The following is a 24,944-nucleotide window of genomic DNA, read 5'->3' as shown; positions in this document are numbered from 1 at the left end:
TTTGTCAGTAGAAGTTAGTGTATACAATAACACAGCCAAACATTCGTGTGGTCGACATGCTTGAATAACTGTACATCTGTTCATCTTTTCATTTATTATTTTACGTAATGTTAAATCGTATAGTCAGCAGGTTACAGTACAATACTTTCTTTCGTTCATTAGACTAATATTTCACATTTTCAGCTTCATCTTGTCCTAACATTTCAAATTTCAGCTTTGACATTTTTCTGTACTGTTTAAAAAGCTGTCAAGGAAGATTTATTATTTTCATAAAGGAAATGCAGTGGAGCGTACTTGAACCCAAGACAATACAACATCACGGGTCCTTCTTTAAAAGCTGTCGTCATGGAAGATTTATCACTTTCATGAAGAAAATGCTGCAGAGCGTACTGGAATGCAATAAAACATGACACGTCCTTCGTTGGGACTAACATTTGTCGAAACGAATAAACACACTTGTCAGGCCTTGTGTATTTCCTTTTCACTCGAAAAGTAGCGTACTACTGACTCATAAAATTGGAAGCGAATGGAACGCTGGCTCTTAAAGGGTACATGGTTACAATAGGAAGAGGTTAAAATCATTGTTGCCATGGGGATCTTATATAACACAAGAAATCTACCACTTAAAATCTAGCTTGGTATCCAAACCTTTTATAGCTGCTGAATCTCATCTTCCTCTTAGTCAAATATTTGCGTAAGGGGCGACTCGACAGCTATAATGTTTTTCTTTTAATGTTAATAGGTTTCGACGCCAGGCTACCAACAAGCATGACCATAGCTTGTCCAGAACACGAGATATAAAAACCGGACGTTCTGCTGCAGTACAAAGGATTGGGGCCAAAATCTACTCATTTCTTCAATAGGACATGACCTACTCATATGATAAATGTCATGACAATTCATCCATAGCTTCTCGAGTATGTCTTTCAATCATATACATAGAAGCACACCAACAAGCGCTACCCAAAACATAACCTTCTTTGGGCAGGTAAAATAATGAATGTTGATACACAAGGATGCATCTAAAATGTTAAAAAGTGTTAAAGATGGGTTCAAAAAATGTATTGAAATGTACAACCAGTGTGGACTTAAATTCCCTGCACAGCATTCTTGCACGACTAGGAACCACGAAAGGCCTGACCAGAACACCACGTGGTATATCGCAGAAGGGAAAGTTTACAGAAAGAGTCTAGAATGGCCCACTTTCTCCCCGCAGGAAGTCACCTGTCCACCTCGGCCAAAGGCGACGGGATACAGACATTGTTAAGACAAGTTACGTTTCTCTGCAGTAGGGCTACAGATTCTCGCCGCGCGGTATCTTGCTGAAGGGAAAGTTTACACAAGAAGTCTAGAATGACATACTTTCTCCCCGCAGGAAGGCACCTGTCCACCTCTAGCCTTGGCCAAAGGCGACGTGACACAGACATTGTTAAAATAAGTTACGTTTCTCTGTACTTAGTCTTCTAATGTTACACCGAGGTCACAGCCGTTCTTGCACAAGACACCCCTCCCCCCTTCACCCCCAGATGGACCCAGGAGGGGTGAGAAGGAGAATAACTACATGTTACCGAACATAGAACCTGATACCCCGACCCCATGTTGGAGTGCAATTGAGAACGAGATTTCACGAATATCTTCTTTTCGTCGTCATATACAAAGGTAACTTGACGTTATCGTTTATATTTGTGTAACTGTACACCTATATATGCGCTTCCCAAGTGTCGTCTTCTATGAATGACTCTCTTCGGAATCAATCACCTAAAGCATACCCCCTGCCAACGTCTTTGGGGGGGGGTAGTATATATCGTAATCTTGGACCATCAATTCACTACGAGACAAAGACAGATAGCACGTAACCAGTCACATTGACATTTGTTGAAGTATCGTACTTGGTCTTCGGCGTTTTAAAGTTGTACGCCCGCGTGTGAACGTTAAGCAAGGTTCTCTAAAAACGTGGTTGTTAACGTAACGCTCTCTTAGTACATGTACTACATGTATGCGCATAGTAGACCTCGCTTCCGAATCTGCAAACATAAAGTAATTTTTCTCAAACATACCTGTAGTTTCCTCCCGTATTGGTTTGCCAATGCTGTAGGTGGCGATGTTTCGTCTCCTGTACCGCAAAATCTGCAGTTCCAACCGTCCTATATCACGTCCTGTGGACAGCTTACAAGGCAGTGGTGATTCCCAGAAACTCCCTGCTACCAATATTGGTGTGCTCGGAAGTCAAATTCAAAGGGACGTACCATAAAGTCCCGTAGGGGTGTTTCTACCACGCTTTTTTTCTGTGTCTTTGTGTTAGAAAACAGAACCCCACCCTGTAAAGTGGTGGTTGGATTTATCATTTGTTTTTTTAGACATCTATCAGAAAAAAAAGATAATAAAGAAACGTACGGGGAGGGGGCACCATAGATAGGAGGGGGTCGTTCTAAAAAATGCGCGCATGCTCGAACTTGTAAGATTGTGCCGTAAGTATGCTAAGTAACAGAAATTCCGACATATTACCAATACAGAATGCCGCAATATCTACAAATAGTCATCGATTTTTTTTGAAAGAGCTGAAATACGATACTTGGACACGCGCACGTGATCAGCGCGTGATCAAAATGTGCCGCCCTGTCACCTCTTGTACGGCACCCTTTGACAGAAGGGTCGATAGGTGGACGTAAGTGTTTACACTTCAGGCTGATTGCCCAGTACTAAAGACCAGTTCACATTTGTGCGTATATCTATGTCCGCACGAGTTCCGCATTGACATTTTTTTTATTTTTTTTTAGGCAAAGTTTGTGGCCAAAGAAGTCATCGTTTCTGTTTGATACTAGCCAGACTGCACAACGGTGGCCTGGGTCAATGTAAAAAACAACTTCTTCCCCGCAAACTTTATTTGAACCAAAAAGATGTTATACGCAACTCATACGGACTTGAATTTACGCACAAGTGTGAACGGGCCCTAAAGCCCCTGTCACAATTGTGCGTATGCACAAGTCCGCATGAATTGCGTATTAACATGTTTTTGGTTTAGGTTAAGTTTCAGCCGAATAAGTGATTTCTTAGGTTCGATCGCTAGGCTGCACAACGGCGGGTCAAAGAAGAAAACATCTTTTTCCCCGTAAACCTTACTTAAACAAAAAAAAGTTAATACGTAACTCACGCGCACTTGTATATACGCACAAGTGTGACAGGGGCTTTACTCTCATATGGATAAACTCGAGGTCGACAGGACTTCTTTACAACGAGAGCGCTCAGTACTTATCAGCACTGGTTGTCGGTTGGAACAAAACTGTGTAAGGGCCCCCATTTCCACTTGAGGCCGATTGCTGAGCGACTATTAAGTGACAGAAACTGGTAATTTGTTTATATTCAGAATATGATGCATGATGCAAAAGTGTGATCCAAAGAAAAGACACAAAACCTTGAAAAACGTTCATTGTTTGTAAAATTTGTTCAGCGATCTGATATCAATAATAATAATAACTTTATTGCAAATTCATGCCCGGAGGCTAATTGCAAGAATACATTGACATGAGATAATGATGATGATAAGTACACAGTAATGAAATAAACACAAAATAAAGTCGTCAACTAGAGCTACTTCTAATCTTAACACTTGCTATTGGGTTTGATTTCTTTTTTGTGTACAGTGGGATATGAAATTCCCTACGTTTTGGTAGATATATGAGATATTATGCTCAGTAGTCGCCGCCTCCGGTGGAAGGTTTTCAACGGCAGTTTATGTGGTGTTGACGCTTTGATGAAGGTTAGACATTGGTGCTGTCTCCTTGTGTCCTTTACTCTCCAAGCAGAGCATGGGTTTCGGCTGGTTTTTGACGGCTTTTTAGGCGTTTTTGTCGGGCTTTCTACTTTGTCACCTGTTTTTTTGACAAAAAAGAAAAGAAAAAAGATGACAAAGTAGAAAGCCCGACAAAAACGCCTAAAAAGACGTCAAAAACCAGCCGAAACCCATGCTCTGCTTGGAGAGTAGTGTCCTTAGCCGTCATGCTGAAGACCTTGAAAACGTCTCGCCCGGTTGGAGAGGAACCTCTCTGTGTGTTTGCCTCTCCGTGTTGTCAGTTTGGTTTGCAGCGAGAATGTACGAGAAAAGGTCAAATACCGAAGGAGGCAACTTTATCAACAACAACAGCGGGAACGTCACGCTATCTTACGCGCCTAACCCTGAAATTGTTACTGTAATTCTTGATTTGTTAACTGTTACTTGATTTCAGCTGATTTAATAGTCACTAGTCAACAGCTGAAATTTCATCATCGCAAATATTTGATCACTAATATTGGAAACAGTAATGTTTGTTCCCACCGTTAAAATTAAGTGCTGTGACCTACTCTATTTTCCCCCAACCGCTATATTTTCCTGCCGCTATATTTAAGTGATTTACAGTACTCTCCAAGGCGTCCAAGCAGTACAAAAAAATGACAAAGAAGAAAGCCCGACAAAAGCGCCTAAAACACCTAAAAAAACAACCGGGACCCCTCCTCTGCTTGGAGAGTAGAAATGGGCACATTCGTCGATTCACTTGTGTCAAGCACATCATATAATGTCCTTCGTTGTGTTGAAACTTCAATGAATAGAAATAGATGTACACCCTCAAGATGCCTACTCAAAATTGACGCGGACAGGCCTAGGGGTTTGTGCCTTTAGTCACAGAATAGTCGCTTATAGATGTGGATGGTTCTGTAATAATACCTGAACAGTCCTAGACATCTCCATGTTGTGTCCTCCAAACACATTTTGCTACAGTATGTTCAAAATTTGGTTGAAATTCTTTCTCTGCTTTGCACTCGAGCTCAGCACTTATTGGATAGAGATATGGCTGTCAAATGCACACCACTATTGGAAGACTGTAATAACTTTATTGCAAGTTCATGCCCGAAGGCTAATTGCAGGCAAACAAGTACATGGAGATACATGGAAATTGAAATAGTTATCTAGGCTACTGTGAAAGCTCTACGTTAACTATGGTTGGGTTTGACTTCTACTTTGAAGAAGACTGGAATACTTTATTGGAAGACTAGCCCCTGCTGTAGTGCATGCACAATTGTGTGGCCCAAGGCAAGGGTTATAAAAATGGAAAAGGGCGCCGTCTTATATACGTGTGCACCTAAATTTGTGAGAAGAATTTTAGACCATATAGTGCAACCGACCCTTCCTGTCCGTCACCACCCCTATCAAACCGCATACACACCCTCAAGAAGCGGTGTTGATAACCACGACAATTGTCAAACCCTCTTTGTCAACATGACGGATAATGTTGACAAAGAAAAATTTAATTAGCGAGGCGCAAACGGTAACTTTACAAGGCAAACACATTACAAAGCTGTTGGATAATGAAACAATGTACAGAAGGTGGAAACGAGTCAAAAGAAAGCATGAAAAGACATTTGTCAATCGGTAGTTTGTATAGAGGATTCGGCTCAAGTGTCTGTTTTAGAAACAGTGAGGTCGCTTCGTTGGAGGTACGGGGTATTGAAAGTCGACTAACACTTGTTGGAGGGCGCTGATCTTCGGGATCGTTCGTAACTTCGTATCTTTGCTTTCGAAAGACATTTGTTTATTTGGATGGTTACTTAGGCCTAAGAAAAACAAAATGTTGTGTTTTCGGTCACCCGACCGACCCTAGCAAAAACCCCGCGGAATATTTTTGTCGACCACTGGTAAGGGACATAAAATTATCTGAAATCTGAGTGATAAAACTTGAAAACAGAACCGGCGACGTATTGCATATTTTGTTTAGTTTATTGATATGCTTTTACTTCTACAATGTATATCTGTATGAATACAATATGATGTTGAAAATACCAGTACTAGTGTCCTAATGAATTCCAGTTTAATTTATAATGTTTTATAACCATATTTGGATCGCTTCGGCGAAATCTATGGACCTTCCAATCCTGTCTTTTTCAGCGTCGTTTAAAAAGATAGGGTTTTAAACACAACATTTTTTCTTAGCATCATGTACATGTGGAAGTAGAAGAGAAATAAACTGTTCTTGTATTGTCCCTTCGGTTTAGCTTGCACGCAATGATTTCTCCAGTGGTAAACTTTACATACTTCATAATCATGGTATGTTCTTGTAATTACAAATCAAGACCCACATTCTAAAATTAACTCCCCAAAAAAAACTGCTAATTTGGACCACGAGATACAGAGAAAGGCATACTTACTTGGCGATGAAAACTAATTACATCTCTTAACCGTTTAGAAAAGTCTTGAGGTTTGTTGCTGTACATAACCAGCCTAAATGAGTGTACCCACCTGTTGTCCGCAGTTGCAGTAGTAGTGCTGCAGTATCACTGTATTTTACTAGATGTCGCTGTGACACTGTGGAATGTTAGTTGCTAGGAAGTGTCGTGAGGGATCCTGGGACGCCGTGTGGGACCAAGATGGCGGTGTTTTGATCGGTGAGTGCGAAGTATGAGGTGAAAAATGTCGATTTTGTGGGTTCTGTGGATCGTCTGGCGGTAATTATGGTGGTATACGTGCAAAACTACGAAAACCACGCTCTCCTTTTTCAGCACTCGGTTCCAGTGCTGAAAGTGGCTTCAGCACTGGAAAACCAGTGCTGAGCTTAGTGCAGCACTGGAAAACCAGTGCTGAGTTTAGTTCAGCACTGGAAAACCAGTGCTGAGTTTAGTTCAGCACTGGAAAACCAGTGCTGAGTGGAGTTCAGCACTGGAGAACTCGACGTCAGCACTGGAAACCGAGTGCTGAGACAAGCTTCGGCACTGAAAAACTAGTGCTGAGATACGTTACGGCGGTGACTTACTTGCGATTTCAAAACGTAGTATTTTTCCGGACTATTCACTGAAATTTATCCATAGCGCATAACTATGACAGATTTCAGTTTCTATATTACCGGGGTAAATTGCTCTGACGCTGCTCTGACTATAAATCCTCGACGTGACCGATTTTTGAGTAAGATTTTCCGGTGGGCCAGAGGCTAAAGGGTAACTGCAACGTCATTGGAAGATACCATTGTTTGCTGACAAGTTACTAGACACCCGGGAACTCATTTGCCTACCTGAAATTACAAATTCTACTTCCTTATTTAATTTCAAAATGTTAAATTTCAAAATATTGATTAGCAAACGAACCAATACTAGTTTCAAAACACTTTATTTGGCATGATTCACGTGCACGGAAACACATTGAATATGGCAACAAAACAAGCCTAAACCATGTAAACAGAACGCATTGAAACAAGCCTAAACAGAATTGCACGCATTGTAACTAGTAATTTTACAAAAAAAAAAAATACTTGATTGAAACTACTTACATATAAATATCATGAGCTTTACAGTAGTAATACCAACTAAGGCTAATGTACACATATCTGAAACGCATATAATATCAGAACCACCGGCCCTTTTCAGGGCCACCCAAATCTCTCCCAAAAGAGCTGTATCGCACATCACAATCACGAAACAAAGATACAATTTATGACCAGAAAGAAAGAAATAAAGTTGTTTATTTGTAACACATCCCTCATACCTATATCTACTATACAATTACACAATGAACAAGATGACAAAATTGTGTCGGAATAAAGTTGGTCATTGTTTATTCTAAATGAATCACAAACTAAGTAAGTTCAAGTGACCATGCTGCACTTCTTACGACTAATACTTCTCTCACTTAGCACTGGCAAGAAAAACGTTCCAGTGCTGAAAACACTTCAGCACTCGTTTTCTAGTGCTGAATTTTTTTCAGCACTCGTTTTCTAGTGCTGAGTTTTTTTCAGCACTCGTTTTCCAGTGCTGAGTTTTTTTCAGCACTCGTTTTCCAGTGCTGGGGATTTTTCAGCACTCGTTTTCCAGTGCTGAATTGTCCCCGAGCACTGGTAAATCCAGTGCTGAAGGCGTGGTTTTTGTACATCAGCACTCGGTTCCAGTGCTGACGGCGGTTTCAGCACTGGGTAACCAGTGCTGAATGACCTTTGACATGACCCGTGACCAGGCACCGCCGCTCTGTCGCGCATTCAGCACTGGTAACCGAGTGCCGAACTCCATTCAGCACTGGAAAACGAGTGCTGAGACAAGTTTCAGCACTGGAAAACGAGTGCTGAAAGAAACTCAGCACTGGAATACAGCGATTCAGCACTGGAAAACGAGTGCTGAACTTTTTTCAGCACTGGAAAACGAGTGCTGAACTTTTTTCAGCACTGGAAAACGAGTGCTGAACTTTCGTCAGCACTGGAAAACCAGTGCTGAGGCCGATTCGTCCATTGATTCAGCACTGGAATACCAGTGCGGAAGGCGTGGTTTTCGTAGACTTGCGGTATACGTTAGAATAGAAAGGCGGAAGGATTTCAGATGATGTTCACGGCATAAGTCGGTTTAGAGGCACCACGTACGCTGTCAAAATCGTCAGATAGGAGCTAATGTAATTATCATCATATATTTTGGAACAAAGTATTTCCATCCTCCTACGGACTTACATGTAACGTTAGGCTTTACAATACAAGTAGCATATACGTAAAACAAAAAAAAAACAAAAAACATATTTGCCCCCTTATAAGTGACGAAACATACTCGTTATTACGAAGTTAAGAGGGACAACGGGTCTCTTTGACAAAAATAATTTTGTTCTGAAGACTCAACACGAATTTCTTATGACAGGTCTCAAATGATAGCAGTGGAAATAGCAATCAAAAATGTAATCAACAAAATTGGCAATCAAAATGTTATGTTATTGTCCAAAGCCCTTAGCCTTTTTGATACTGCCTTGCCACCGATAGATCTGCTTGGAGATTAGTTGAACTTGAAGCATGCAGTGTGATTGGTTAAAAACAGGCGGGAAGCTGGGGATCAGAGTAAGCCTGACTTAAGGAGTTCTGTCTATCTGAAACATCTTCGAATTCTCTTCTATCCCCAGTCCACAGTTGATTCTCCTATATATAATCAAGGAGGTGATATAAATATAATGTATACAAAACTGTGCTGCTATTATTGGTTAAGGACTGAAGCAAAGCTTGGGATCAGAGCAGGAGCTAACGTTAAGGCCGCAGAACACAGTATTATGGGCGACCCCCGTCACAAGTAGTAGTTCGGGTATGAAGTAGTACGTCACATTGCTTGAAAAGGCCGTAGTTTTTCTTCTGCGCATGTTAGCAAGGCTGAAACTGTGGTGAATGGCAGAAGAATACGTCAGTTTTGAGACAGTACGGGTTTGATTACGATGTTTGTTCGGTCGGGTTGGATTCGCGCCTAGATATTGTTACCGCCCGACTACTGTAAGTCGGCTGCAGTACGGTGACCTCCGCTGGGGGTCATATCAACATGGCTTTTAAAATAGAACAAGCCGGCAAGTTTAAGCTCGTTTTCACATATTTTGTAGATTGAACCTTGAAGTCAAACATATCAAAATCTTGGCACCCTAATTGTGCACCTTTCTATAAATTTTCAAGCGTCAAAGCTTCTCACTTTGGGATCCTTAACTATGTAAATCCCAATAGGAGAAATACTGTGGTCTTCAACCTTTAACAAGAGCTAGCCTGGTTTGGTTCTGTCCATCTGAAACATCTTCTCTTCCATCTTCTGTCCACAGGTTATTCTCCTTAAAGCTCAAAGCTGCGCTGTGATTGGCTGACAAGGCTGAAAGCTGCGCTGTGATTGGCTGACGATGGACGGGAAGATGAGGATCGGTGCGGGAGGCAGCCTGGCGCTGCTCTGTACCACGGGCGAGGGGCTGCCATCCCAGCATGCACTGGGGCAGCTCCTGAGGGGCATCAACCAACAGCTGGAGGAGAATGTTCACAGGTGAGGTCTCATATAGCTGTTTCTTCACTGATATGGTCTCAGATGTGTGTTTCTCCACTGGTGGGGGTCTCATGTGTGTTTCTCCACTGGTGGGGTCTCATATGTGTGTTTCCCCACAGATGTGGTCTCACGTGTGTTTCTCCAGTGGTGAGGTCTCATATGTGTGTTTCATCTATTGGTGAGGTATCATATGGGTGTTTCTCCACTTGTTGGGTCTCATATCATATATGTGTGTTACTCAACTGTTGAGATATCATACTGTATGTGTGTTACTCCAGTGACTATCAGTAGTTGCGTGGAACTCACAAGAACCTTGCTCTCTGCTGTAGCAGTATTATTTTAACATGATGTCAACTTACCTGTTCTAAGGTTTTTGTTGGTACCTTAATCATTCACCAGGCCTGATTGAAAGTGACTGCTGGTACGATTTAACTACGGTTTAAGTTTTGTCACATAATTTTTGTTCTGCGCTGTTAAACTCACAGTGAGTTATGTCATTTCTATATGGATTTCTTCCAGCCTGGAACACTGTATGGAGGATGTGCTGAAACTGGGCCAGGAGCTGCCTGTGCCTCCGGAGGTCACAAGTCCCCGCGAGGTCGCCGACTTCATGGTGCATTCTGGGACACTAGATCGCAGCAGGTGTGACTCGCCCGAACCTCAGGACACGACAGACCTGCTCCGCAGAATTGTGAGTGGTGTATGTGGTCATTAGGTGTTTGTATTTGTTTGTATCGCATACCAGGTAAATTGCCTCATGGTGTAACACACCAGGTCTGCATTGAAAGGGACAGATTCATTGATAACTCACGGTGTGGGGGGACCTCTATCTAGTAATCTATCCCAAACGGTAGAAATTCCACCACTAGTAATAAAAAGGGCATTCTCATTTCATTCTACATTGTCTTTTTTAAAGAAGATTAGTCCCATACAGGTAGAATGGTTATGTACTGTAGCAGATGATGCCATATAGTATATTGTACCTTGTACTATTGTTATGCAATGAATTTTATATGTTATGGCACATGGACATGTATAATTTATCACTTCTGAAATGTTAACATCTTTGACTCTTCAGAAAGAAGCGCTAGACCAGCACCCAGGCCAGGAGGACGCCCTGTTCAACAGTCTCATGAAGATATCCTCCCAGCAAGGACTGTGCCTCCCTCTCCCATTGGTCAGTTCCAGTCACGTGACCTCGTCAGCCATGTCGCTCAACGCCATCCCAGACGAGGATGACCAAGGGAACGTCGCGCTCTGGAGCGAAATTTCCGTCCACTTCCGGGGACACTTTCTGCGGAGAATAGAGGATCTTCCCTTAACCGGCAACTCCTGCAAGAAGCGGCTGGAGTGCCTGCAGAACAGTCTTGTGTTCAGCTCACCGAGGGATGTGTGGAGGAAATACCGTGCTCTACGCAACCGCCAGTGGACCGAGGTGATTCAAGATTAGCTTATTCACGGGTGCCTATAAGTATCCATATGAATTTTACGGAATTCGTACAAAGTTTGATGGAATACATAATACAAATTTTACAGAAATCATACGATCCACTACTAAGAAACATACAAATCTAAACTGTATCTCAATATAAACTTAAAGCCTTGTGTCACTCATTGCTCGAGTCGACCTTATCTCTATATACTGGTCACCTGGCCATAGATATCAAATTGGCTCAGTCCCTTGAGTGACCACTATAGACAGGTTTGACCTTACATACAAATTTTACAGAATTCATACCACTGCAGTAACTAAGAAACATGTACATTTTGTTTGTATACATTCAAATTTTATGGAGTCTATACGATCCACTACTTGGAAATATACCAATTTTATGGAATTCATACAAGTTTTAGTTATAGTAAGGATCATGTATTCTGTAAAACTTGTACGGATTCCAATGAATTAGTAATACTGTATGTTTCTTAGTTGGTAATTATCCAATTAAACTTAAAGACTTTTAATTACTCTTGTTTCAGGTGCTTAAGAGAGAGGACCTTCATGGTCTGGAAAGTTTCGGAAGCAATTCCCATTCCGTGTCGAGTCTGGAACAAGCGCAGCCGCAGATCATGAGCATGATGGCGGAGGATTGCAAGCTCCTGAACTGTGGGGTCTTTGACGGTACTGTTATTTTACTTGTTTTATTTTGTATCATTTTGCTTTTTAGACAGACAAGGACAACGTGACACTGCACTCAAGTTTTATAACTTATTCCAACAATGCCACATACAGAGAATAGTAAGCTTGATAAGGTAATTAAAGGTACTTGTAGTCCGGCTCGGTCATAGCCTGTTTCAGGCTGTATGGGCAGTGTTATCCGTCCACCACCTTTTACCTCCCCAACTACAGCTGGGTGGAGTGATGAAAGTCATGTAAAATGCCTTTTCCAAGGGCACAACATCAGTGGCGTAGGGGATTCGACCCTGGGAATACTGGGTTCTGAGCCAAACAACATGCCGTTACGCCACACGGCCCCACATACTCTTATGTTCTGTGGTCTCTATATTTGGTGTATAAATCAATTCAGAAATGACATCTACAGTTGAGCTGACTCCGACTTTTATTCCAATTGCCATTGCCATGCCAATTGTCATTCAGGTTACCTTTTTTAAAATGTATTTCTGCAATGTTGATGATTTCTCTCTCTCTCTCTCTCTCTCTCTCTTTCTCTCTCTCTCTACAATTTTACGTCTTTTATTCCCCATCATATGGGGGTTGGACGTGCTTGCACATGGATGGGGGAGCCCCAGAACTCCTCAGCAAGTGCAAGTCTTTTTTGAAGCAGAGTTTTTACGGCTGGATGCCCTTCCTAACGCCAACCCAAACCCTACTGTTGGGCTTAGGACATGGGAAATATGTGTTAAGTGCCTTTCCCAAGGGCACAACGTCTGGGTGCATGTCCGGACATGTCTGGGTACTCCACTGGGGATTGAACCTGGGTCTTATTTATTGGTTCATAGCCGGATGCTCTGCCACTATGCCACGCAGACGCCACTTTGTGTTTGTTGATAAATAATTGAATTTAGAATTGAATTGTAGGTAATGCTTTTCTTGTCTATTTCGAATATGTACAGGTACAGTGAAGGCACCGAAGGCGATCCGTGACATGTACCTGACGGGGCTGTGTGGCTGGCTCAGTGGCCTGGTGGAGGAGATAAGCAGGAAGAAATCTCAGGAAGACGGGAAGGAGAGAAGGAAGAATGGAAGACAGAAGGACAAAGGGAAGTCTGCGATGAAGATGTCTGGTAGCAGGGAAGCCTTTGCGGAAGAAACAGAAGAAGGTAACTTTGTAGCTTTGAACTTATCTGTCTGTGGAAGAGACAAAAATGGATGAAAAAATTTACAACTTAAGAATTAACTGCTGATAAGTTTGATAATTCTTTGTCAAATTTGTACTTTGCTGATTGACATTGCTTCAATGTTGTATCTGATTCTGAAACACCTTTAAGTTTACTTTTTACATCATTGCCATTCATGAGATGGTAAGAAAGTTTGAATCACTTAGTATATAATAGTTTCAACTTTATATAAATTTTGTAGTAGAGACAGACATGCAAGTACATTTGTATTTCATTGCACCTAATAGATGTACCACAGATTACAGTAGTACGTTAAATCTTTTACATGACTTTTGTACAATGTATTTCACTAACTGTTGCTGTTAACACAAAGTATACAATATCTACAGATAACAGACCAGCTGATTTTATTTTCCTGTTATTATTCCTTCTCCCACACAGATGCGACATCCCCTGAGGATCCTGGGACCAGTTCTCTGTCCCAGGGTGACGTGGAGCTGTTGTGTCGTGCCGTGTCGGTGTTCCTGGCCCTAGAGGCGCACGTGGAGTCACTGGTGTCAACCATGTGGGACCCCTCACACAGGGAGATGAGGGACGGACAGAGGGCACCACTCAGGGGTGAGTCTGGTTAGGGGGAGGGGGTGTTGAAGAGGGGGGTGGATGGAGGGGGGTTTGGAGGGTTGGAGGCACATGTAGAGTCGCTGATGTCAACTACATGTATGTGGGACCCCTCGCACAGGGAGATGAGAGATGGACAGAGGGCACCACTCAGGGGTGAGTCTGGTTAGGGGGAGGGGGTGTTGAAGAGGGGGGTGGATGGAGGGGGGTTTGGAGGGTTGGAGGCACATGTAGAGTCGCTGATGTCAACTACATGTATGTGGGACCCCTCGCACAGGGAGGGGAGAGATGGACAGAGGGCACCGCTCATGCAGGGGTGAGTCTGGTTAGGGGGAGGGGGTGTGGGTGCTGGAGGGGGGTTGGGGGTTGGAGGCACAGATAGAGTCTCTGGTCTCGACCATGTGGGACCCCTCGCACAGGGAGATGAGGGATGGACAGAGGGCGCTTCTTAGGGGTGAGTCTGGTTAGGGGAGGGGGTGTGGGTGCTGGAGGGGGGTTGGGGGTTGGAGGCACACATAGAGTCTCTGGTCTCAACCATGTGGGACCCCTCGCACAGGGAGATGAGGGATGGACAGAGGGCGCCACTCAGGGGTGAGTCTGGCTAGGGGGAGGGGTTGTGGGTGGTAGAGGGGGGATAGAGGCACATGTAGAGTCTTTGGTGTCAACCATATGGGACCCCTCGCACAGGGAGATGAGAGATGGACAGAGGGCGCCACTCAGGGGTGAGTCTGGCTAGGGGGAGGGGGTGTGGGTGGTAGAGGGGGGTTGGAGGCACACGTAGAGTCTCTGGTCTCAACCATGTGGGACCCCTCACACAAGTAGGGGAGAGATGGACAGAGGGACACTCAGGGGTGAGTCTGAACAAAGAACCTGTTTTTTCTCTGAATGAAAAATAAAGGGCAATCTGTTATCCTGCTTACAATACCTGTGTATTGCAAGGCTGAACATAATGTACTTGACAGATAAACAGATGAGTAATAACTATATACTTTCCCATGTACCATGTCCAATGACTAAGTAGCTATAGGCTAGCATAAGCCAGATTGAGTGGTCATGGGTTTGATTCTGCCATTCCTAGCATGTACATGCTGTGTCCTTGGGAATTAGACGCTTTAGTCTTTACACAACTGTCCTCACTCCACCCAGGTGTAAGAAATGGATACCTGACTTTGGTTGGGTAAAAGACGCAGTTACTGTAGAAGGAGATGGATGGGCTCAACTTTCCGATGATCCGTTCACAATACAGTGCAGTGTTTGAAATACCCACCTGCAGTCTGCAATTTGCAGAAGAAAAATGAAACAATTTCAAATTGCAATTTTGCAGAATGAAAAAATCAGCATCGGGATTCAATGGTTCTCAGTTTTTCACACACATGTATGCTTTTTCCTGTTTCAAACTTTGCTTGTAAAAATCAAAGATAGAGTGAGAGTATAAAAGATTACAGCATTGTTGCAAAGCTAAATATGATATAAATATTTAGGCATTAGGTTGAGAAGGTTGTAGTATGGAGGCTTGCATATTTCCAGAAAATATTTTCAAATTGCAGAACAAAATTTTGACATTTTGCAATAATGCAGAACACTGGAAAAATGTATTTCTACCACATGACTACAGTGGATGACCAACCCAAACACTTTGTGACCTTTAACGTTTTTTCATGCTATGTACACATGTGCAGGTGTCCTGAAGAACAGCCACAGTGCCAGCAACATCAACCAGCTGGTGACGGACAGCGACATCACGGATGTGGACAGCGCACCCAGGGAGACAGCTGACTCAGAGACGGTCCACATGCCCATCTGGCAGTGGAGGTACTAATAATAATGAAACACACACATTTATTTAGTTATTATTATTCAAATTAGAACACAAGACATTACCCATATTCTCACACACATTAGAGCTGTGTACCGGTACAGTGTACTGATACAGTACCGGGTACAATCAATTAGGTACAGGTCCAAAATACCTGAACCCTGCTGGACCGGTACTGGACCGGTACTAATCAGGTCAAACCTGACTGGGGATGGCCACTTTGACAGATAAAATTATTATGAAATTACCGTGGCAGTGCACTAAAGCCACATCTGTACTATACTCCAGCACATAAAACACATTTGCAAGTCACATTTTCATCTGTGTTTTCATAAAAATAATACCTAGCACAATTAAATAAATATGTTTTTACCAGTTCAAACATGCTTTTGTCCTTATTGAAAAACTACCATTTTCTGAACAAGTACTTTAGGTACAGGTTCAGGTTTGTACCTGTACCTAAACCTGTGTACCTGTACCTGTACCTAAAATTTGTTTAGGTACACAGCTCAAACACACATGCATGTATTATATACTTTAAGCTATAGCTCTTAATGATTGCATACAGACTACAAAAAGGGTTTGTAGAAGTCAGATGTATAAGAAGAAAAAATAGTCTACATGCGAATTTGAGCTTCTAAGATTTTAAAGAAAGAAATGCTAGACAAAAGCAGACTTTGTAAGGATGTACAAGAAGGGCAAATATAAAAAAAGACACAACATGTTCTTTTATTTCATTTTTGAACCTTAAGCATTATGACTGTGTACACTGAAGTAGCTGTTTGGCACCTAATTCTCTATTGGTTTCAGAGTTAGGCAGCAGGGAGAAGGTTAAAGCTAAAATAGCTGGAAAAATGTGTTGTTTTGGCTTCATTTGACGTGACACTGTATGTCTTTTATATGATGTATGGTTTTTCGCTCGTCAACTACTGAATGATTCATATTAATTCCCTATGAAGATTTTGTACATTTTGCACTTTTTGCACTTGTTTGACAAATTAAAGTTTCAGAGGACATTACGTATCTTGTTTCCTGTAGAGCAACCCTATTGGAGCTAGTTCCTGATGTGGTTGTGAGTCTGTCAGCCATGGTGCACACGGCACTGAAGTCAGGGGAGGAGGAGGAAGAGACTTACACACAGAACAGGACACTGCCTACAGAGGAACTCTGTGGTATGTCTACTATTATACTAAATTTATATATTATGAATATACGTGTAGTCTTGCCATCTAGCGTGCGTAGTCCAGTGGTTAGCGATCTTGGCTCTGGAACTTGAAGCCGCGTGTTTGATCCCAGCTGTGTCGCTCATCCGACATGCACGCTATCGGAAAGTGTGGCAGTCCTTAGGACGGGACGTTAAGCTGTGGTCCAATGTCCATTGTCCACTCGTCAAAAAGAGCTAGTGGAATTTTCAGTACATACAAAATGTAGTGTTCGTCTTCTCTGTCTCAACCGGTGGAAGAAAAGCTCTTCAGTGAGCCAAAACTGGTTTGAGATCACTTTTTTCCTCCACTTCCAAGTGCACTGTTTGTAGATTAGTTTATTCCTTCAGTAGAATAGAGAAGCCTGTCTTGGGAGGAGAGTTTTTATCTTCTTCCTGCATAGCTTTCATGGAAAGAGTATCAAACAGTTAGTAGTAATACTAATAGCATGCTGTGGTATTGGCTGTCCTGCTGTCCAGCTGTCTGCATTACAGCTGCTGCCCCCGACTAACCTCCACAGCTCTCCTTTAACCCTCCAAGCTGGTTTGTATGGAGGACAGCTAGACTACCCCAGACAGGTCAGCCATATCCGTGCTGTGCTGTTCCACTGTCTACAACAGCTGCTGTCCCACTTGACATTTAATACCTTTAACCTCCCCAGCTGGTCTGTACAGAGGAGAGCTGGACTACCCCAGACAGGTCAGCTGTAGCTGTGCCGCGCTGTCCCGATGTCTGCAACAGCTGCTGCCCTGACTGACCTTCGCCCTTTAACCTCCCCAGCTGTTCTGTACGGAGGGGAGCTGGACTACCCCAGACAGGTCAGCTGTAGCTGTGCGGCGCTGTCCCGCTGTCTGAAACAGCTGCTGCCTTGTCTGACCTTTACCCTTTAACCTCCCCAGCTGGATTGTATGGAGGAGAGCTGAACTACCCCAGACAAGTCAGCTGTAGCTGTGCCATGCTGTCCCCTGTCGTCAATAGCTGCTGCCCTTGACTGACCTTTATCTTTAACCTCCCAGCTGGATTGTATGGAGGGGAGCTGGACTACCCCAGACAGGTCAGCTGTAGCTGTGCCGTGCTGTCCCACTGTCTGCAACAGCTGCTGTCCCACTTGACATTTAATACCTTTAACCTTCCCAGCTAGGCTCTACAGAGGAGAGCTGGACTATCCAAGACAGGTCAGCAGTAGCTGTACTGCGCTGTCCCGCTGTCTACAACAACTGCTGCCTGGACTGACCTTTACCCTTTAACCTCCCCAGCTGGGCTGTACGGAGGAGAGCTGGACTACCCCAGACAGGTCAGCTGTAGCTGTGCGGCGCTGTCCCGATGTCTGCAACAACTGCTTCCCCTGGCTGTGGCTGGTTCAGAGGGAGGGACGGAGCAGATTAGAACAGCCTTTGTGGCGAAGACTGCTGCTGCCTGTGACCAGATCGTGGCTGTGCTGACAAAGGTTTGTGGAGGGGATTGTATTTTGGGTTGTGAGTCCTGCAAATTATCTGATTGCCTGGTTTCTCTGACAGTACTCTACCTCAACACGAGTAATGATTCAGAAGAAAAAAATAGCCCGTCAGAGAACATTTTTGTTTTTTACCCCAACATCTACTTGGAGATTCACTGTAAAATCTATTATCCAAGTAGACCTCTGCCTGTATACAGTCATTTTTACTACGTTAGTGAGTGTATGTAGTTTGTAGAAATAAACTTTTCTCATCTCATGCACCTGTTAGTTTACCAATTACATGCAGAACACGGTTGTTGCCATTAGGCCATCGAGTAGCTGAAGAATAAACCTGGTGAGCTCATATCACGCCTACCCTTCTTGATCTATAACCCATTCCTATCGGTTAGTTTCTTCAGAAAATATTCCATCCTCACGTGGATGTACATTGTATTGACAATGCATTGGTCAACAGTCACATCCCTGGTTTAGTGGTCTACGCTTCTGTCACTTACCACATCTGGTTAAAATTACTCAGAACCAGAAGGCCCGAGTTCACGCCTGGGTAGGACACCTCTGGACAAGAGGCGCATTGAGTCATACCAAAGACTTCATAAAAATGGTACAAACTTCTGAAACAGTATGGAAGTTAAACACACTTCACTGCCAGTGGACTAGCCCCCTGCTGCAGTGATTGCACCCCAGGGCTACGAAATAGAGATGGGCACCGCCTTATACACCTTATGGTGTGGGAGGATTTTAACTCAATTGGTGAACAGCAAACACCTTAAAGTTTGTCTCTCATCAGGTGGCCGCAGACTGCCCACACCAAGCCCCCATACAGAACATGTACATCTGCCTGGCGAGTGCAGCTTTCCTCAGGAACCAGGTTTTCCATTTTAACAGTCTGTTGGCCAATAAGGGAGAAAGGTACGTAGTTTTTTCTTTACTTGGTTCTTGATATGTTTTTTATGACAAAATGTGGTGAATTTGTTCTGTGTCAATTATAGCTAACTTTCCATTGTTGTTTTCAGCTGAAAGTTGTTGTTTGCCAATAACACTCTCTATCATTCTTAGTTTGATTTAATTTGAAACATACAATACCACATTTGTGTACATTTTTTGTCATTTTTACTAAGATGGGAGTACTAATGAAAGCTGCCTGACAAGTGTTTTGTTTTCAAAACTTTCCTGTACATCTGTAAAATGATGAATTTTCAAGATAAATGTAAAGAACAACTGAATGTTCTATAAGAAGAGAAAATATACTTCAAAAGGTCACTGACTACTGCAAGATATCTTAACAGGTGTAAGAAAACAGCATTTAATATAAAACAAAAAAAAAAATTCAAACAACATTTAGACTGTGTCGCAGTAACTGATAAATACATCGAAGAAGGTCGGACATCCTGGTAGAATATTGTGTACACTAAATTGTAATTATACAAAATTTCTTTCATCATTGACTGAGTCTGAAGACGATGTATATTAAGTATATCCTGTATAGGGGTGGATACCGGTTCGCTGGACCTGATTCGGACCTTTATAACATCCAAGAACCGAGTCCAAAAAACCTGAAAGCCAAAAACTGAACATGTACTAACAAAGTACAAATATATTTTTCTATTTTGTTTGATAAAAAGTGTTTTGAGTCTCCCCTCTGACAAAAAAAGGCATTTAAAATAAGTGCAAGATTCAAATATCAAACACTCGTTTATCTTGAAAGTCTTCTCACCAGGAAACTTTAAATTTATAGTCATGCGTGTCAGTATCAATTCTCTATGCTTAATTAATACTGGTCTAATAAAACAAAACATGAACTGGACAGGATCAGGTCCAGGTTCAGGTCCGGACCTGAACCTAAATCTCTGGACCTAAACTTTGACTTGGACCTTATTAAGCCGAACCGGTATCCACCCCTAATCCTGTATATAATTGAGTATGTTGATGATTACTGCTAAATGTTTTGATTGTTGTGATATGACAGGGGCCCGCTCCACGCAGCGTACCAGAGCCTGCGAGACTTTGTCGACAGTCTGGAGCAGCAGGTGGTTGGTTACCATGGCAACGTGGTTGCCGCCAGCGTCCTGCAGGACCCCGAGAGTCACAACTGGCAGGACACCAGAGCCTTCTACGAGGTCAGCAACTGCTTTATCTTAAGGTTTCAAGAATTTTGCATCATTGTTTTTTGTTCAATATGTATTTTCAAATTATTTCATTTCTTTCCCTGAAATTCCATTTAAATTGAAGAGGTTATAGTTAAGATGACTTTGTTGAAAAATTTTGTTAACTTTGGAGGTTGGAACTTAGTAAGGAAAATTGTTCCAGCTGCATCAAACTGTCAGTCTTCTTAGAAATCTGCTGCCAAATTTGATTTTGGTATTTGGTGTCCATATAGCTAAAAAGCTTGCATAATATATAGCCTGTCAAAAATATTGGAATCCTAAGTTTGTAATATCTATATCTGCAATCTTGCTTATAGCAACTGTAATTACCTTCGCCGGGAATGTATGCATTCGCGGTAAGGTTATGTTATCGGTTACGCCAGCTGTAAAGTGGGTCCATATGTATGTCGAGATCATAAGTCAAGAGAACTTTGACGGATCTTGCTGATTTTTGGTAGGTAAGTGGTGGTTGTGGAACGAAGGTCAAGTTCGAAAATGGTTAACCTGGCGTTTTCCTTAAGTGGTCCAGTGGACTTTTTTTGTTAGACGTGTGTTTGTATGTAGACAACATAACTCGACGTATTGATGATGGATCTGCATGATTTTTGGTGGGTACGTAGAGATTGTGATAACAGGGGTCAAGTTCAAAAATGAGTCACCTGGCATGTTCCTGCGGTACTGCAGCGGGCTGTTTATGTATGCGTATTTGTTTGTTGACAGGATAACTCGAGAAGCTGTTGATGGTTGTGCATGATATTTAGTGAATAGGTAGATTTATTAAAGGGGAAGGTCAAGTTCGATGATGGGCCTCCTAGCGGGTACTTTGGGTACTGCAGTGCAGCTTCAAAGTTTGAGGTCAAATTTTCTGCAAGTGCTACGGTCATGATTTTTGTGTGGTAGATAGTCCATGCCACATGAAGTAAGTTGTGCACGTTTGGGCCCTCTAGCGGCTTGTTTGGAGCTGCAGCGGGTGTTTTCAATTTATTTGTTTTGACCTTTGGACATGAATAACTAGACTTATGGTCAACGGATCGTCTTGATTTATGGTATGTAGATAGCTCGATTAATGATTTACATAATTGAATATTCATTATGCAAATCAGGAGCTAATTTGCATAATTAGCAAGGAAAGTTTATAAATCTGCTGCCTTTCAAAATAGGACTCTCAAACATGTGACATATATAGCTGAAAAAGAGAGAGGTATCGATAGATACCAATAATGCTAATAGCTACCTATTTTGCATAATTAATGAGAAAATACTAATTGAAAATAGCACATTAGTAAATGATTGGAATTTCATTCTTGTATCATTAGGAAGCTAAGTAAAGTTGAACAATATCAGACAAAAATCATGCATAACAAGGCTTCATTTACATAATTTATAAGGAAATGTCTACAATTCCCTTTCAATTTGCTATTTTTAAGTCTATTTATTCAGGTTAAATTGCACTGACAGGTGACCTAGTTTACCGGAGCAGGCTCCCTGTGAGACGTCCCTGGAGGACACATGTGATACTTTACTTGCCTGGTGCAGGGCTCTGTTTTGGGTTCAGGGAGGTCACACGGGCATTACGATCTAACGCTCTCCCTGTTGGAAGGTATAGGTTTGATAAAAACTGATTGATGTGTCGACTATGAAAAATGGGCATAATTGAAGCAAATACATTGCCAACAAATTGCCTTATTTTCTGTAGTAAAGATAAAAGTTATGATACCAATTAAGCAAAAATATTCTTACAGTGATTATTTTTATAACTCTTGGGAGAACTCGTGTAGGTATAGGTATGGGTTTGTTTTAAACTTTGAAAGAGAATACTAGTAACTCAAGAAGGTGATGACGGATCGTCATGATTTGTAGGGATGTACATAGTTTGAGTGATGATTTACATGATCGTATAAGAATCATGCAAATCAGGATCTGTGATGTGAAAAAGTATACAAACCCTTGCATTCCATTGTAGTCAAACATGTGACATGTAACTGAGAAAGAGAGGAATATTGATAGATACAGTGTATCAATTATGCAAACGAATACCGAATTTGCATAATTTATGACAAAATACTATAATTCCAGAGTGGTAAATGATGGGATTTCATTCTTGTGGCGTTTGGGAGATAATCAAATGTGGACGTTATCAGACATAAATCATGATGGCCTCATTTACATAATATATGAGGAAATGCTACAATGGCCCTCTTTTCTAAGATTTTACTTTAATGCTGTGTTTTGTGTAGAGAAAAGAATCACTTGAAATTCATGCAATCGAGGACCTTATTTACATACTGAGTGATAAGCATTCCCTCGAAAAGGCTAACATCAGTCGGCGAAGGTATGAGGTCGTGGAACTTGAGTTGTCATTACTGACAGTTACTGACAGTGTGTCTTAATCTGCTATGTACAATGTATTTGGATATGTTATTGCATGTAACTTTTTGTCAATACCAGTAGATGTAACATCTACTAACTTAAAGTTACATGTACATAATTCCACCACCCTGAAAAGATTTGTCCAAACAGATCTCAAACCCAACGTCCCCCAGTATAATGCACTCCTGTATATCTAAACTGTGCATACCTGGGGGGTGCTGCACTAGAGAGCTCTCAAACCCACTGTTTTTCAAAGTGGCAGATTTATGTAACTTGGCAGATTAATGTTAATGGTGGTTAATTAATGTATGTATAATTCATTCCCCAGGGAGAGAGATGTTCCTTTGCGATACAGATGTGGAGTTACCACCTGTCGGCTCTGCGGCGCGACCTGTGGGTCTACGCCCCGCCTCGACTGGGACAGCACGTGCTAGCCTGCGTACTCAGGGACTCACTCGCTGTTCTAGCTGCTCGGTACAGCCAGGCCAGGCCAACTTACAACAGGACAGCACAGTTCAGGTGGGACGGGGCTTGTTTGGTTGGATCAGGTTAGCTTGTTGGCTGGTTGGTTGGTTCCTGGCCTTTGTAGTCAGGGAAACACTAGCTGTTCTAGCAGCACGGTACAACCAGGCCAGGCCAACTTACAACAGGACACCACAGTTCAGGTAAGATAGATGTTAATGTAGTTGATGCCAGCTTCTTTGATCAACACAGTTACTGATGATATCGCATTTTTCAAGAGCATTAGAAAGATATACTTAATAGGTGTAACAGATTTACAGAGGTACAACTTAAGAAGTGTTAATAAATTTAGATATGAAATGCACATACTAAGGGTCAACAATTGTTTTGTGTAAGATGTGTAAGATATGGTAAGACATGTAGCTACATGTGTATATAGGATTGTATGAGAACAGACTGAAATTCTTTATGCTTAGTCTCATCAGTTAAAATGCTAAAGTTACAGTAGACGGAAAGATTGTTTCCAAAGCTCAGAAAGTTATTAATATCTCTTTAACCTTCAAGCACACTGATTCAGAAGTAGCCATTTGGCACCCAATTCCCTATTGTTTACAGAGTTAGACAGCTTAAACGAAGGTTAAACTATACAAACCAAAAATTCAACTTTTTTGCTTTGTCATCAGTTAGAATCATTATGCTAATAATAGAGAGGAAGATCTTTTCCAAGGCTATCAAAACCCAAACTCTTGAATTCTGCCCTTCCAGAAGTGATATCACAGCTTTGTTTTGATTTGATTTGATCAGTTAGAATGCTAATAGTAGAGACTGAAAATCATTTTCCAATTTTGAAAGCTATCAGAAAATCTCCTTAAACTTAACTGTAAACAAATCCAACCTCGTGAAGGCAGCAGGGAGAAGGTTAATCTAAATCTAAACTCTTGAATTTTTTCTGCCCTTTCAGAAGTGACATCACAGCTTTGTTTTGATTTGATTTGATCAGTTGGAATGCTAATAGTAGAAAAGATCATTTCTAAAGCTATCAAAAAGTTGTTGAAATCTCCTTAAACTTAACTGTAAACAAATCCAACCTCGTGAAGGCAGCAGGGAGAAGGTTAATCTAAATTTAACCTCTTGAATTTTGTCTGTCTTTACAGGAGTGACATCACAGCAGTGTTGCTGATAACGTGCTCCCACCTGTGGAGTGTGTGTGACTCCGTCCACTGTCTCCTGGACACTACCAACCCACCAGCCCACCCCGTCACAGCCATACACAACCACTGCACCACTCTCATGGCAGCACTTACTGTGGTCTCATCTCCACTAGCAGATCTCTACAAGGTATCTGTATCTAATATTATATATAACACACCACCTTCTGTATTCTGTATAACTGGTATAACCGCCCCTTCAGCGTAACACCCTGTTACTGCCATACACAACCACTGCACCACTCTCGTGGGAGCGCTCACTGTGGTCTCATCTCCACTAGCAGATCTCTACAAGCAAGGTATCTTTACTTTATAACCGCCTTTTGCAGTGTTCTTTTTTCACAGCATAGGAGTCAGGTACAGAAGGCCAACTTTGCACGGCCCAAGTCACTCGTGGAGTGCCAAAGACATGATAAAGGTTGGGAGTCTGGCATCTTTCCGCACAACATTTTGAAATCCATAACCAAACAAGACACTCAGTCTATTTCCTGCATTTTGAGGGATAAATTTAAATTTGTGAAGTTAAGTTTTTCCTCTGTCACATCCTCATTCTAAAGCCAAATATGAACTTTTTATAAGATTTATGAACTTCAAGGTTCT

General features: G+C 42.1%; 1 protein-coding gene across 1 annotated transcript; it reads left to right on the top strand.

Annotated features, from left to right (window-relative positions):
- Positions 1-6,322: 6,322 nt before the first annotated feature.
- On the top strand, positions 6,323-24,625 carry LOC136426519 (uncharacterized protein KIAA0825 homolog). The gene is made up of 17 exons (XM_066415183.1): positions 6,323-6,414; positions 9,560-9,771; positions 10,291-10,462; positions 10,850-11,206; positions 11,749-11,890; positions 12,844-13,050; positions 13,510-13,686; positions 15,366-15,498; positions 16,541-16,674; positions 17,485-17,574; positions 17,961-18,151; positions 18,948-19,069; positions 20,127-20,277; positions 23,003-23,222; positions 23,264-23,339; positions 24,291-24,474; positions 24,548-24,625. Exons 2-17 carry the CDS (start codon positions 9,635-9,637, stop codon positions 24,623-24,625), a joined length of 2,571 nt encoding a protein of 856 aa, XP_066271280.1. The 5' UTR covers positions 6,323-6,414; positions 9,560-9,634.
- The last annotated feature ends 319 nt before the right edge of the window (positions 24,626-24,944 follow it).

This window comes from Branchiostoma lanceolatum, chromosome 2 (assembly GCF_035083965.1).
Source record: "Branchiostoma lanceolatum isolate klBraLanc5 chromosome 2, klBraLanc5.hap2, whole genome shotgun sequence".
NCBI lineage: Eukaryota > Metazoa > Chordata > Leptocardii > Amphioxiformes > Branchiostomatidae > Branchiostoma > Branchiostoma lanceolatum.
This window is presented reverse-complemented; position numbering and strand designations above follow the sequence as displayed.

What these genes read in the sequence shown, in the direction of transcription:
- LOC136426519 (XM_066415183.1), top strand. Translation starts at nt 9,635, where the DNA reads ATGGACGGGAAGATGAGGATCGGTGCGGGAGGCAGCCTGGCGCTGCTC. An exon ending in TGCGGAAGAAACAGAAGAAG is followed by an intron (nt 13,051 to 13,509) that starts GTAACTTTGTAG and finishes TCTCCCACACAG; the next exon opens with ATGCGACATCCCCTGAGGAT. An exon ending in GCCTACAGAGGAACTCTGTG is followed by an intron (nt 16,675 to 17,484) that starts GTATGTCTACTA and finishes TAACCTCCCCAG; the next exon opens with CTGTTCTGTACGGAGGGGAG.